This window comes from Lissotriton helveticus, chromosome 10 (genome assembly GCF_964261635.1).
Source record: "Lissotriton helveticus chromosome 10, aLisHel1.1, whole genome shotgun sequence".
Classification (NCBI taxonomy): Eukaryota; Metazoa; Chordata; class Amphibia; order Caudata; family Salamandridae; genus Lissotriton; species Lissotriton helveticus.
In genome coordinates, this window is record NC_136071.1 from 168,896,849 (window position 1) to 168,910,813 (window position 13,965).

General features: G+C 39.1%; 1 protein-coding gene across 1 annotated transcript in view; it reads right to left on the minus strand.

Moving 5' to 3' along the window:
* LOC144786063 (cytochrome P450 3A24-like) overlaps nucleotides 1–13,965 on the minus strand; it is a 246,574-nt gene that overhangs the window by 20,213 nt on the left and 212,396 nt on the right. Inside the window, exon 12 of the mRNA XM_078665008.1 lies at nucleotides 4,748–4,910. Coding sequence (XP_078521134.1) covers nucleotides 4,748–4,910 — 163 coding nt within the window. The remainder of the gene's footprint in view (nucleotides 1–4,747; nucleotides 4,911–13,965) is intronic.

Here is a 13,965-nt window from a genome sequence, read left to right on the forward strand (position 1 = left end):
TTGTATCTAACAACAATTTACGGTCAAAAGAGAATTGCCGTGACTTACTAGCCGCAGATATAGAGGTTAAAGTCAGGACTACAGGACCATGATCGGAAGTGGCTCTCGGGTAGACCTGTATATGTGCCCCAGAAAGTAAATATTGTGGAGCCAAAAAATAATCAAGCCGTACTAACTTCTGATGAGGTGGAGAGTAAAAAGTATAACCGGGGTTGCTACCCCTAAGATGAGACCATGAGTCAATCAGCCCGTGTGCAGTAAGAAGTGCTTGCAATGACTTGAACACTTTTGGTTTTCTACCTACATAATGATAACTGTCATTGCATAATGAATCTGGTTGTAAATTTATATTCAAATCTCCGCATACTATTACAGGGGTAGGCCAGAGTGCCAGTTCCACATTAAGATAATCCAAAATCACAGATTCATCAAAATTAGACCCGTATATCGAGCATAGCGTAAATTTTAGAGAACCAGCGATACATTCTGTTATTGCCCATCTTCCCAAACCGTCCTCTAGTACCCGGCCAGATCCTATAATATTATTTTTTGCCAGAATAGCAACACCCCGGGAAGTACACGTTTGTTTGGAGCATACTAAAACATTATACCCCAATTCAGCTAGAAGATTCCTTTTGGACCATGCTACGTGTGTCTCCTGGAGACACACAATATCACAGCAAAGCCAATGAAGTTCCCTAGCTACACGCTGTCTTTTATTAAGGGAATTCAGGCCCCTGACATTCAGTGTACCTAGTCTTAAAGCTCTAGCTATCATTACATAGTTTCAAATATACAATAATATCATTCATCCACCACCCTGAATACCAAATATAAAGAAAGAAAATGCACTCATGTATTGCTTTTATGTTTACCCCCCCTGAGCCATCCCCACCCTCCCTAGTGCCCTCCCCTCCCCTACCACCCAAAACAGGGCTTAAGGACATTGTCCTCAGTGATGAGAGTGTGTATGCTCCATGCCCCCCCCCAGGGACCGCTCCAGCCCAGACCGCACCAGACCACCACCCGCTATCTTGCTTAACCCACTTCCTAAAAGGAAACATATATTTCAGCACTGGCTGGCGGAAATGAGTGCAACAGTAGGGAAAGTGTTGGATGGTGGAGGGGTAGAAATTACCATTCCCATTCCAGTGAGTACAACAGTAGGGAAAGTGTTGGATAGCGGAGGGGTACAAATTACTATTCCAACTCCAATGAGTGTAACGGTAGGAAAAGTGTTGGATAGCGGAGGGGTAAAAATTACTATTCAAACTCCAGTGAGTGCAACAGTAGGGAAAGTGTTGGACAGCGGAGGGGCAAATATTACTATTCCCACTCCAGTGAGTGTAACAGTTGGGAAAGTGTTGGATTTCAGAGGAGTAACAATTTATATTCTCACTCCAGTCAGTTTAAAATTAAAAACAAACTAAATTTTAACACCAATAAAAATATGTAAAAAACAATATATATATAAATATGTTAACATTTCAAATAAAAATATCTTTAATATAACAAATAAAAAAATTATAATATTAAATACATATAACGAATATCTACAAACATTATATTAAATAAAATAAAAACAATTTCTAAAAATATAAATATTTTTAATCAAGAATTATTTAGAAACAAAAACATTAATTATTACATACAATAGCCTTTATTTATTTCCGACCCTATAACACCACACAATTCACAACACACATCTAAATTAAAAAAATATGTACTTCCTCAAATAACATAATTAATTACCAATTAAAGAAATATTATTAATTTAAAAAAAAAAATCATAACAATTATTTTAATTCCCACAATTTACCCCTATTATCCCAAAGCCCACAGTTAAAGGTAAACTATAAAGAAATTAATTACACAATTAAAATTTCTTTTCAATTTAAAAACTAATAGTATTTAACAACTAATTTTAAAGTAACATTTATTTACTCCCCACAGTGTACTCCTATAACAATAAAACCCACACTCAAAAAAATATAAACAACCCTTTAGACCTATAATCCCCAAAACCCGCACCTAAAATTAATTACACAAATTCCATATTTAATTTTCAATTCATTTATTAATATTAACAACTAATTAATAATTAATTAAACAATATTTACTGCCCACCCTTTACCCCTATAAACCCCACAACCTGCACCTAAAATTAATTACAGAATTTCTGTAATTAATTTTCTATCAATTAATTAATATAAGAACTAATTATTAATTATTTAAAATAAATTACATCCCACCATTTACCCCATAAACCCCACAACTCATACCTAAAAAAATGACACAATTACCATAATTAATTATCAATTTATTAAATAATATTAATTAACAACCAATCAATAATGAATTACAAATAAATTAGTTCACCCAATTAACGATATAAATTCTAAATTAAATAAATAAAAAAGTAATCTTTAATGTATTATAATTAAATTGCTTCCCACCCTCTTCACCTATAAACCCCCAACTGGCTACCGAACTAACAAATGCCTCATTTTATTTAAAAAATAAGTTAATAACTACAAAAAAAGTAACATATATTAAATACCAAACAACACTTATAAAAAAACATACATCATCATACATTTTAAATATAAAATAAAATACATAACACTAATTAAAAAATCGATATTTTAAACATCTACATTTTTGCAAACAATATTAATGACGTCTATATTTAAAAAATAATATTTCTTACCTTAAATTCAATTTTCTTGCTGTCGATATTTCTGAATCATGATATTTCAAACTCGATATTTGTGTAAGTCGACATTTCCAACTCAATATTCTGTTTCAGCACCATGGCACAGAGGGCCACTGGTGAACTGACTCAACATTGCTTAGTAGTGAAGAAAATCAATTTATCAGGTCCCTTTTTAATTCCCTCGAAGCAAATCCCCTAACCCACTTCAATTCAACCTAGGCTTAAAAATAATTGATCATGGGGTTTAATTAAAACTTTCAATGTATTGGATTTTAGTGAGGAACATTCCTGAACTTGATATTTAGAAGAAAATCCTGAAGGAGATTAGCTTGGATAAAAAACTTTTTACATCACCTAGTTAAAGAAGATAAAGACCTTGTGTGAGTTTCTTAAGATGGATGAAGTATGGCTGCACCCGGATCAATTGACAAAAGGCACAATAGTGACGCTGGAACAAGTCTATTGGGAAAGTAGCCTGGAACAAATAGGAAAGGACCAAAAGTGGGGAGTCTAACAGAGATGTTTTTGAGTCATGAAAGTGGCCCTTGTTTTGATCCATTTCTAGAAGAATACAACCAGCTTAGGCCAAAACGTGGTATATAAAGTTTAGACTTGGCACTTTACCTTTAAATTCCTTCACTTCTATATGGGATAAAAACTTTCTCACAACACCCAATTCCCCTTTTTGTCTGCAGACAGAGGAATCTATAGATCCCTCATTATTCTTCCCGTGCCACCTACATCATGCCTCGCAAGAAATTGAAATGTAAGTTGTTAGCAATTGTCCATTATTGGGAAGTTTCCTGAATTTTTAGATGTGACACAAAGAAGAAAAATGTGTTCAGTGTGTCCAGATTCTTAATAGGGGCATGGAGAATTAGAGCCACCTTGCTAAAGGCGACTCCATAGGGGAAGGTTTGCTTTTGGACTAGGGTTATCAAGCAAGAGATACACTGGCACTTTCAAGTTAATAGAATAAACAAAATTGTATTTATTAGTTTAGTGATGTAGGATATTGGAACCATCGGCTGTAAATGCTGTATTGACTTACATCTTTGTTTTAATATAAGTCATTTGATCTGTTTTAATCACCTTTATTCCTAATTATAGCAGGCTCGCTTATTGTTTGTATGTTGCATTAACGTTTATGGTTATAAAGCCAAAATAAAGTATTGAATTTAATTTGATCAAATTCTGGAGATTAAGGTTCATATAGGAGACGTAAAATAATTGTATGAACTAAGACCACTCTTTCAGGGATCATTTCTGTAGTTCTCCACTAACCAAGATGAAGAGATGTTGTGCTAAAAAAAGGTTTATGTATGACCTTACAAGCAATACGATGCTGGGCACAGATTTAAAATGTAAGTTTTCTGTTAGCATGTGAGTTCAATACCATGTACAGTGATCCTATTTTGATAATTTTAAAGCCACAACTGGAATGTGTTTTATTCATAGTACGTCCATAATATGGGAAAGGTATATCGCATTACTAATATCAAGTGTCCCTCCACTTCCTATATTTATAAATAATATGGTTTACTTGGTAACAAAAAGATTTGCATAAAACTGGAGTTCTGGAAAAGCAGATTGAATGAGAAAATCTCTTTTCTTGGGGGAAAGTGCAAAAACACCCCAAATATGGTGGGGTGTGTGGTAAGAGTTTTCTCCAAAAGTGAAAATGTTTCACTGCACCAAGGCAATCACATCTCACCAGGCATAACAGCACAACATGTACAATTAAATAGGCAAACAAATGTCCACACTTGTGAGAAAAGGATTTCACATAACATTTTGATGAGTAGGTATGGAATCCTGCAAATCCCATAGATTCCGAGGCATACATTTTGAAACCTTTACAATTCCAAAAAGTTGTAATTCTTCACCTATGTGAGACCACAGACCTGTGACTGCAGATTTTCAATTTATTTTGTGAATATGGACACAAGCACACAAGCTGAGTGAGTCATTTTTTTAATAGACTAATTCATAGAAAAGAAAGCTATGCTCTGCTGAAATTTGGTTCCTCACCGGTGTTTCTTTGCAGACTTGGAAGCTGAAGTTCTGCAGCAGACTAACTATTCCAACCTTCACGTTGAGAAGGGCAAACCTCATTCCGATGCAGTTCCTGGGTCCACTTCCAAAGGGGAGGAAGGTGTATGGCTCCTGAGTGTCTTTGTTCTCCTTACTGAACCTAGACAAATCAAAATGGGATGAAAGAATGAAACTCACAGTGAGATCCTTTTGAGAGACACTGCTACATATGGGATGTGGGTGTTATTTTTTTGGAGAATGATGTGGTTAACTGCTGGTGTTTATAATCGTGTTTACTGGGGTTCACCTTAATGAACAAATTAAATAATATTAACAGATGTGCTGAGTCTAATATGCTATTTACTATCATTAAGTGTGGGGAGGAGGTATGCCTGAAAAGGGGTGAAGCCTTGGGTGGATCATGATGCCCCTTCCCTCCCACATCGACAATGATAATAAATAAAATGTTATTCTCTGTGCATCTTCATATGTGGTTTATCCCATGGCATGTGTAGTTGTTGTAACTAATGTATGTAATCACAGGGTTAGATTTGCGCAGCAAGGGAAACAATCACACTCAAGAGATAGCCTGACTCTTAAGAGATTTTTATATATAAAGTGTTTCCTGCCATTTGTGAGGCAGTAAAAAGTGTTTTTCCGATGCCACGTTCACTGTACTGATGATAATCTAAAATGTTTATTTTTCAATGTAGTAATAATTTAATAAATGTTTGAATATGTGTTGATTAGTAAAAGTGATGCAAATAAAATGCTATTTGACCACATTTATTTTCACGGTTATATGTGTCCTTATATAATGTAACTGGTGCCCAACTGGGGCTCATGTAAGGCACTCTATTGTGTGTCTATCTATCTATCTATCTATCTATCTATCTATCTATCTATCTATCTATCTATCTATCTACCTATCTATCTATCTGTATACATGTATATATATATATATATATATATTTTTATTTTTTTATTTTTTTTAGGGCACAGTTTCTTTCTTTCGCTCCACTGTTTTCCGGGTGCCAAAAGCCGGCGCTGGTGAGACGCCTCGATATCACTGCACGTTCCTCCTCTTATCCATTGTTTAGGAAAGAATACGGCTGGCACTCTGGTATCCGTTTCAAAAATGTATTATACCAAACCCCCCTCACCCCAAACAGACGCGTTTCGCCTTTGCAGGCTTCGTCAGTGTTACGTTTGTGCCACGTATGAGTCACCATTTTAAACCTTTAGCCAGTCTGACATAATCATAGACATAGAAGACGGCTACTGACATTCAAAAAGATGGTGGCCATCTTGTAACGTGCAAATTGCATTGAAATATACATGGCTTTAAATGGTGACATTAAATAAAGTGCGTAGTGCTCATTTAAAAACATATAACACAAAACTTTCATTTAAAAAAGTATTGTAAACACAGAACATTCTGTAAATGCAATCAATTCAACTATTTCCTATATCTATATCAGGGGTCTCCAACCTTTTCTATAACAAGAGCTACTTCTGAGCAATGGAAACGGTCCCGAGCTACTAACGGCTTCAACTATTTCTGCAGCAGTAACCACATCAAATACAATTACTTCAGTGACCACACCTTACAGAATTACTAGTAGTGACCACCCACATGCATGTCACACTATCAAGTGATAAAATATTGTGTCATGTCAAAATATCAAACCCAGAAAATGACTAATACAATATCATGAAAGTATACATGAATACGTAAGTATATTCTATATAAATTCTATTTTTGGCATCTTTCATAGATATTTACCAATAAAGTGCAGAATTGATAGGATAAGTCTTTCATATAATGCATTACATTAGTTGTGCAGCATATGCGGGCAATTACTAATAACGACAAGACATATTCCGTTGCCCGCCACTTTGCCGAACACCATCAAAGAGACTGGGAGAAACTTAGTTTTTACTGTATAGATCAGGCCCCCAAATTGGAACGGGGAGGGGACAGAGACAAGGCCCTACGCATTCTTGAGTCAAAGTGCATCATCAGTCTTAAAACCATGACTCCGTGGGGCCTCAATAACAATGAAGAACTATGGGTTCACCTTAAGTTCACATATAGTCTGATACATGGGGCACCGGGGTCAAATGTATTCATCCAACATCCCCTAGGGATAATAACAATACCCCACTGCTGAACCAGGAATCCCGTTTGGAAACTTGTGCTGTAACACAATCGCCCATTCAGGGCTGCACAACTAATGTAATGCATTATAGGAAAGACTTATCCTATCAATTCTGCACTTTATTGGTAAATATCTATGAAAGATGCCAAAATAGAATTTATATAGATATAGGAAATAGTTGAATTGATTGCATTTACAGAATGTACTGTGTTTACAATACTTTTTTAAATGAAAGTTTTGTGTTATATGTTTTTAAATGAGCACTACGCACTTTATTTAATGTCACCATTTAAAGCCATGTATATTTCAATGCAATTTGCACGTTACAAGATGGCCACCATCTTTTTGAATGTTAGTAGCCGTCTTCTATGTCTATGATTATGTCAGACTGGCTAAAGGTTTAAAATGGTGACTCATACGTGGCACAAACGTAAGACTGACGAAGCCTGCAAAGGCGAAACGCGTCTGTTTGGGGTGAGGGGGGTTTTGTATAATAAATTTTTGAAACGGATACCAGAGTGCCAGCCGTATTCTTTCCTAAACAATGGATGAGAGGGGGAACGTGCAGTGATATATATATGATATATATGCTCATAACCCTCCTTCACATCACACACTGTTCACAGAGGGCCCCAGAAGACAGCACAGAGCAGGTTAGAAAGGCAGCAAGATCTATTTTTCCTTTGATAACAATTTTATCCTTTTTAGAGTTTTTCGATTTCAAGCAAAGTGCAAGTGCAAATTGGGGATAGAGAACAACACGTTTCGGCTTGCGGCCTTCGTCAGGATCATAGAGTGTGATGTACAGAGTGTCTGTAAATAGGGACTCAACTTGTCCCACCCATAACCATTCAAAACAGAATTTAAAGGAAAATGTACAATGTTGCTCTCATTTGTTGATAAGAGTATTATAACAGTGGTTAGAAAGCCACACATCATACAATTGCACCATTATTCAGATATCTGTGTGAGTAAGATTTCAGTACATATTATTTCACAATTAGGGTAAAGTACCCAATACTGTGCGTTTTGTAATATATGACATTGCCCATACAAATGTCCAGAAAATATACAAATCGGCACCATCATGTTGATATCTATTCAAAATAGGTGTCTTGGGATTCAAAATCCTGGTAAAGTATCTCATGATTAAAATCACCAAATATAACTGTATTGCTCCAAAATGGATTCGACGTGCATTTTGTACTTTGTGAAATGTTTGATCCTTGAAGAGTGATTACCATTTATAGGACACAATGTGGCTTGAAAAGAACACACTTGCTGTCATCATTGTAAAATAAACAATACATGTTGGATTAATTTTTCTCTGTGCTAATATCAGATCATGAATGTTCAGCAGAACTCTATTACACAATGCTCACATATAGTCCTAAAAAAATTCATTATGGTGTGGAGGCCTAAACATAGATAAGGGAGAGTGAGAGGTTGGACTATTAACGCCTTCCATGCGTGGCAAATTTTCACTCTGTGCGGGCGTTTTGAAAAGTGGGCGGGATTCGGACGGCCCCCAGCTGTCCTCCGCACACGCCCACCGTGACATATGATGACCGAGGGCCATCATGAGCATGCAAGTGGTTAATACACTGGTCTGAGTACCTTCCAATGTTGTTGTAGGATATTTCTAACAGCCGCTTGAGGTATTGAATTGTGTTATAAATCACGTCATCTTTTTATTCATTTTTGCTAGTTAGTTTTTTAGGGTGTAGCAAATCCTCCCTTCTCTTGTACATGGCTCATGACTTGGCATTATCCAGGACCACTGTAGGGTACCCCCTTCTCAGAAATCTGCAATACATTGTATCTAATTGTGACATGAATTCATCCTCCTCTCAGCAAATCCTTTGGGCCCATAAAAATTCACCATATGGGACACTCACAGCTGTTGGTTTGCGGTATTAAGTGGTACAGATCTTCTTATTTTTAATGTATAATCATGTATCTAAATACTCGATTTCCTGTTGGCTTGTGGTAAAGTTGAATTTCAGATGGAAAACATTCTTATTCTGATTTTAATAGTTCTAGTTCTTCCACGGCTCCATCCCAAATTAAAAATATGTTGTCTATATAATGCACCCAAAATACCACTTTGTCTGTTGTAGCCTTGTTCTTCTCACACCAGACATATTCAGCTTTCCAGAAACCCATGGTTAAGTTGGCATATATGGGCGCGAAAGACGTACCCATCGCAGTCCCTCTCCTTTGCCTGTAAAACTTGTTGTCAAATACAAACACATTATTATGGAGGCAAAAGTGAATAATTTCCAGAATCATTTGTGTATGCTCAAAAAGACTCAATGAGCGTGATCTCAAGAAAAATTCACTGGCTTTGATGCCATCTACATGATTGATGGATGTATGCGAGGAGACCACATCAACAGCGGCCATGAAATAGACCTCCTTCCATGATATTCCGCCGATGCGTTTTAGGATGTCCATTGTGTCACAAATGTATGAGGGTAGATTCTCTACATATGGAAAGAGAAAGATGTCAATGAATCTTGATGTATTTTCCAAGAGGGAGCCACATGAACTAACGATTGGGCGTCCCAGTAGATTATCCAACCTTTTATGCACTTTAGGTAGGATTGTCATATGGATACTTATTGCCTTTATACTGTGTTAAGTTAGCATGAGCTTATTAAATGTTTAAACACCATTTTACCTTTTGCTGCTTCTGCACACGACACATAATTGTTGTTTTAGCTTTCAACCTAGTAGAGCGTTGTGATTTACACGAGAATAATATGTTATTGCTCTGATATCAGCTTTGCTTGGTAAACTCTGTCTGTACAGTGAGTGCGGAAACCTTCAAGGATAACTCAACACAGTGTTATTGTGAGGTCTGATCTTCGCACCTTCTTAGACATAACATAAATGCAGCTGCTGCCAGAATCTGGCTTTAGGCGCGTTTTATATTGCTTTGCACAGAAGCACACAACACACACTTGATGGTGCTTCGCATGCAGAGAGCTGGTGGAAGATGATGTGATCCCTTCCCATTAGGATCTTGAGGTATGGGGCCGCCCTGCTAAAACCCAAAGAGACCTTCTTAGATATAATATAATATGCTAGTTAGGGAGGGTGAGAATTAGGTGTTGTTAACCCCTATTCATTACAGAATTTTAGCATGCTGTCACCTTTTGCATTCTATGGACTAGTAACTATGCTGATAAATTTGCTTCTTATAATATGTTTGCTTGTATTATCTAAGATACTGCATTTGAGAACACTGCATTAGTAAATAAATATTTCAAATGTGCACGCGTCCTCATTTACTCCACATTCTGGTTTGAAATGATTGTATAACAAAAGAGTGTTCATGTGTTCCACGTGACCTGAGGTATTCTAAGTTCATGATCTGGTTTGTCTAAACATTGGGAGTTTGTAATGACCAATGAGACACTGTAGCTAGCTCGGTAAGGGGATTTTGGGTACTAAGGTGAGTTTTGGCACACCCTAATTCACTGAGGTTCCAAGTCTCTATGCACAGTTCTGTAGGAGAACGGAATCCCTGCTACAGGATGTATAGTGTTAGGATGGTGGGTCGCGTTGTTAGAAGATATTCGAATTCGTCATCATCCAGCAAACCTCACATTTGCCAATGCACAAGCATCTTGTTGTAAGTTCTCATGATACATGGTGTTGGATCGTCCTTAAGTTTTTCATAGGTATTTACATCATTCAATTGTCTTTTTATTTACCTGGTAGTATTTTTGACAATCAATAACCATGATGTTCCCTCCCTTGTCAGAGGGCTTGATTACAATATTGTTATCCTTTTGTAGATATTTTAATGTCCAATGATCATCCTTGGTCATGTTTTGTCCCCTGTGGCATTTGTCTTTCTTCTCTTTGATATATATGGAACATAGCTCTACTGTAATTAATTCCTGAAAGATGTCCACTCTGTTTCCAGTTGGTAGTTGGGGGCAGAATCTGGAGTGCATCCTGCAGTTGCTGCTGATTGATACGTTTGTATCAATGGACATCCGTTCACATAGTTATACATCAGAAATTTCTTCTGGGGTAAAGGTAGTATGATGTTCCATATTTTCTCTTTCTAGATGGTAGAGTGCTCACAGGGACGTAATGTCACTCATGGTTAAGGGTGTCAGATTGTCTGAAGTCTCTTGTTCCACTATCCTTGGTGGTTGATTGGTAAAGGGTTTTTTTTCATTTCAATTTATGACAACATTTATAAAGATCGGCACTTGTTGTTGCTAGGTCCGTGCCAGATGCGGGGCAGAATGTCAATTCTTTTATTTAGTAGATTTAGATGTTTCGAGTTCAAAACCTTGGATGACAAGTTGATGACCAGGTTATCCTTTGTTGGGGTACTGAGGTCCTCATTCATTCTTTTGATTATGTTGCATCTGTGCTTTTTTGACACTGCCTTTTGCGGCTCTGGTTTGTTCTTTTTGTTGATGTTCTCCTCTCCGTTGTTGATGAACTTTCTTTTGTTGTGCACTCTGCCTTTACCCCACGTAGTCATCTGAAGGAGAAGTATTTCCCCAGAAAAATCCATCCATTGGTAACTGTTGGTTGGTCCATTGTCCCCTGAGCTGATTTCTGAGCTTTCTTCCTTTGACATTCTAGCCTGTTGCTGTACCTGGACCTGGACCCGATCTATTGATTGCTTGTTGTAGTTGGCATCATACCTGGAGGTAAATGTGTAGTCTCGTCCTTTGGCGAGTCTACACATTTGCCTCCAGCTACCTTATTTGGGCAGCGAACTGTGGAACAGGAGGTGCCCTTTAATTGCGGGGTGCTTGCGGGAACATCGGCAATCCTTTTAAAACTTTTTGGGAATTTGAATGGCGGCGGCGACCCACTTGGGTTTTACTAAACCACCAGTCCCAGAAAGCATTGCTTCAGGTGGAACACCTCAGCACAATTATTGTGGGGATTTACTGGTGTTTGCCGCATGCCGTCATGTCACATAGCCTGCCACTGAAGAGGGCGTTGGCCCGAAACACGTCTGGCAGGAAAACCGAATAGGACTTTGTTCACGGCTCGTGCCCTTGCTTTGGCATAATTTCCTACCGGTAAGTGCATCCCTCCTAGCGGCAACTCTTTCTTCTTTTTGATAGCGGCCAGCCTGGTCGCGGGATTGCACTACCGCAAATAAATTGCGAGTCCACAGCTACCTTATTTGGGCAGCTAACTGTGGAACAGGAGGTGCCCTTTAATTGCAGGGTGCTTGTGGGAACATCGGCAATCCTTTTAAAAACTTTTTTTGAATGTGAATGGCGGCGGCGACCCACTTGGGTTTTACTAAAACACCAGTCCCAGAAAGCATTGCTTCAGGTGGTACACCTGAGCACAATTATTGTGGGGATTTACTGGTGTTTGCCGCATGCCATCATGTCACATGGTCTGCCACTGAAGAGGGCGTTGGCCCAAAACGCATCTGGCAGGAAAACCGAAAAGGACTTTGTTCACGGCTCGTGCCCTTGCTTTGGCATAATTTCCTACCAGTAAGTGCACTCCACCTAGGGGCAACTCTTTCTTCTTTTTGATAGCAGCCAGCCCGGTCGCGGGATTGCACTACCGCAAAAAAGTTGCGGTTCCCCAGCTACCTTATTTGGGCAGCTAACTGTGGAACAGGAGGTGCCCTTTAATTGTGGGGTGCTTGCGGGAACATCGGCAATCCTTTTAAAAACTTTTTTTGAATGTGAATGGCGGCGGCGACCCACTTGGGTTTTACTAAACCACCAGTCACAGAAAGCATTGCTTCAGGTGGTACACCTCAGCACAATTATTGTGGGGATTTACTGGTGTTTGCCGCATGCCGTCATGTCACATGGTCTGCCACTGAAGAGGGCGTTGGCCCGAAACGCGTCTGGCAGGAAAACCGATAAGGACTTTGTTCACAGCTCGTGCCCTTGCTTTGCCCTAATTTCCTACCTGTAAGTGCATCCCACCTAGAGGCAACTCTTTCTTCTTTTTGACAGCGGCGAGCCCGGTCGCGGGATTGCACTACCACGAAAAAATTGCGGGTCCACAGCTACCTTATTTGGGCAGCTAACTGTGGACCAGGAGGTGCCCTTTAATTGCGGGATTCTTGCGGGAACATTGGCAATCCTTTTAAAACTTTTTTTAATGTGAATGGCAGCGGCGACTCACTTGGGTTTTATTAAACCACCAGTCCCAGAAAGCATTGCTTCAGGTGGTACACCTGAGCACAATTATTGTGGGGATTTACTGGTGTTTGCCGCATGCCGTCATGTCACATGGTCTGCCACTGAAGAGGGCGTTAGCCCAAACGTGTCTGGCAGGAAAACAGAAAAGGACTTTGTTCACTGCTCGTGCCCTTGCTTTGGCATAAATTCCTACCTGTAAGTTCATCCCACCTAGGGGCAACTCTTTCTTCTTTTTGATAGCGGCCAGCCCGGTCGCGGAATTTGCACTACCGCGAAAAAATTGCGGGTCCACAGCTACCTTATTTGGGCAGCTAACTGTGGAACAGGAGGTGCCCTTTAATTGTGGGGTGCTTGCGGGAACATCGGCAATCCTTTTAAAACTTTTTTTGAAAGTAAATGGCGGCGGGGACCCACTTGGGTTTTACTAATCCACCAGTCCCAGAAAGCATTGCTTCAGGTGGTACACCTGAGCACATTTATTCTGGGGATTTACTGGTGTTTGCCGCATGCCGTCATGTCACATGGTCTGCCACTGAAGAGGGCGTTGGCCCGAAACGCGTCTGGCAGGAAAACCGAAAAGGACTTTGTTCACGGCTTGTGCCCTTGCTTTGGCATAATTTCCGACCTGTAAGTGCATCCTACTTTGGGGCAACTCTTTCTTCTTTTTGATAGCGGCCAGCCCGGTCGCGGGATTGCACTACCGCGAAAAAATTGCGGGTCCACAGCTACCTTATTTGGGCAGCTAACTGTGGAACAGGAGGTACCCTTTAATTGCGGGGTGCTTGCGGGAACATCGGCAATCCTTTTAAATCCTTATTTTAATGTGAATGGCGGCGGCGACCCACTTGGGATTTACTAAACCACCAGTCCCAGAAAGCATTGCTTCAGG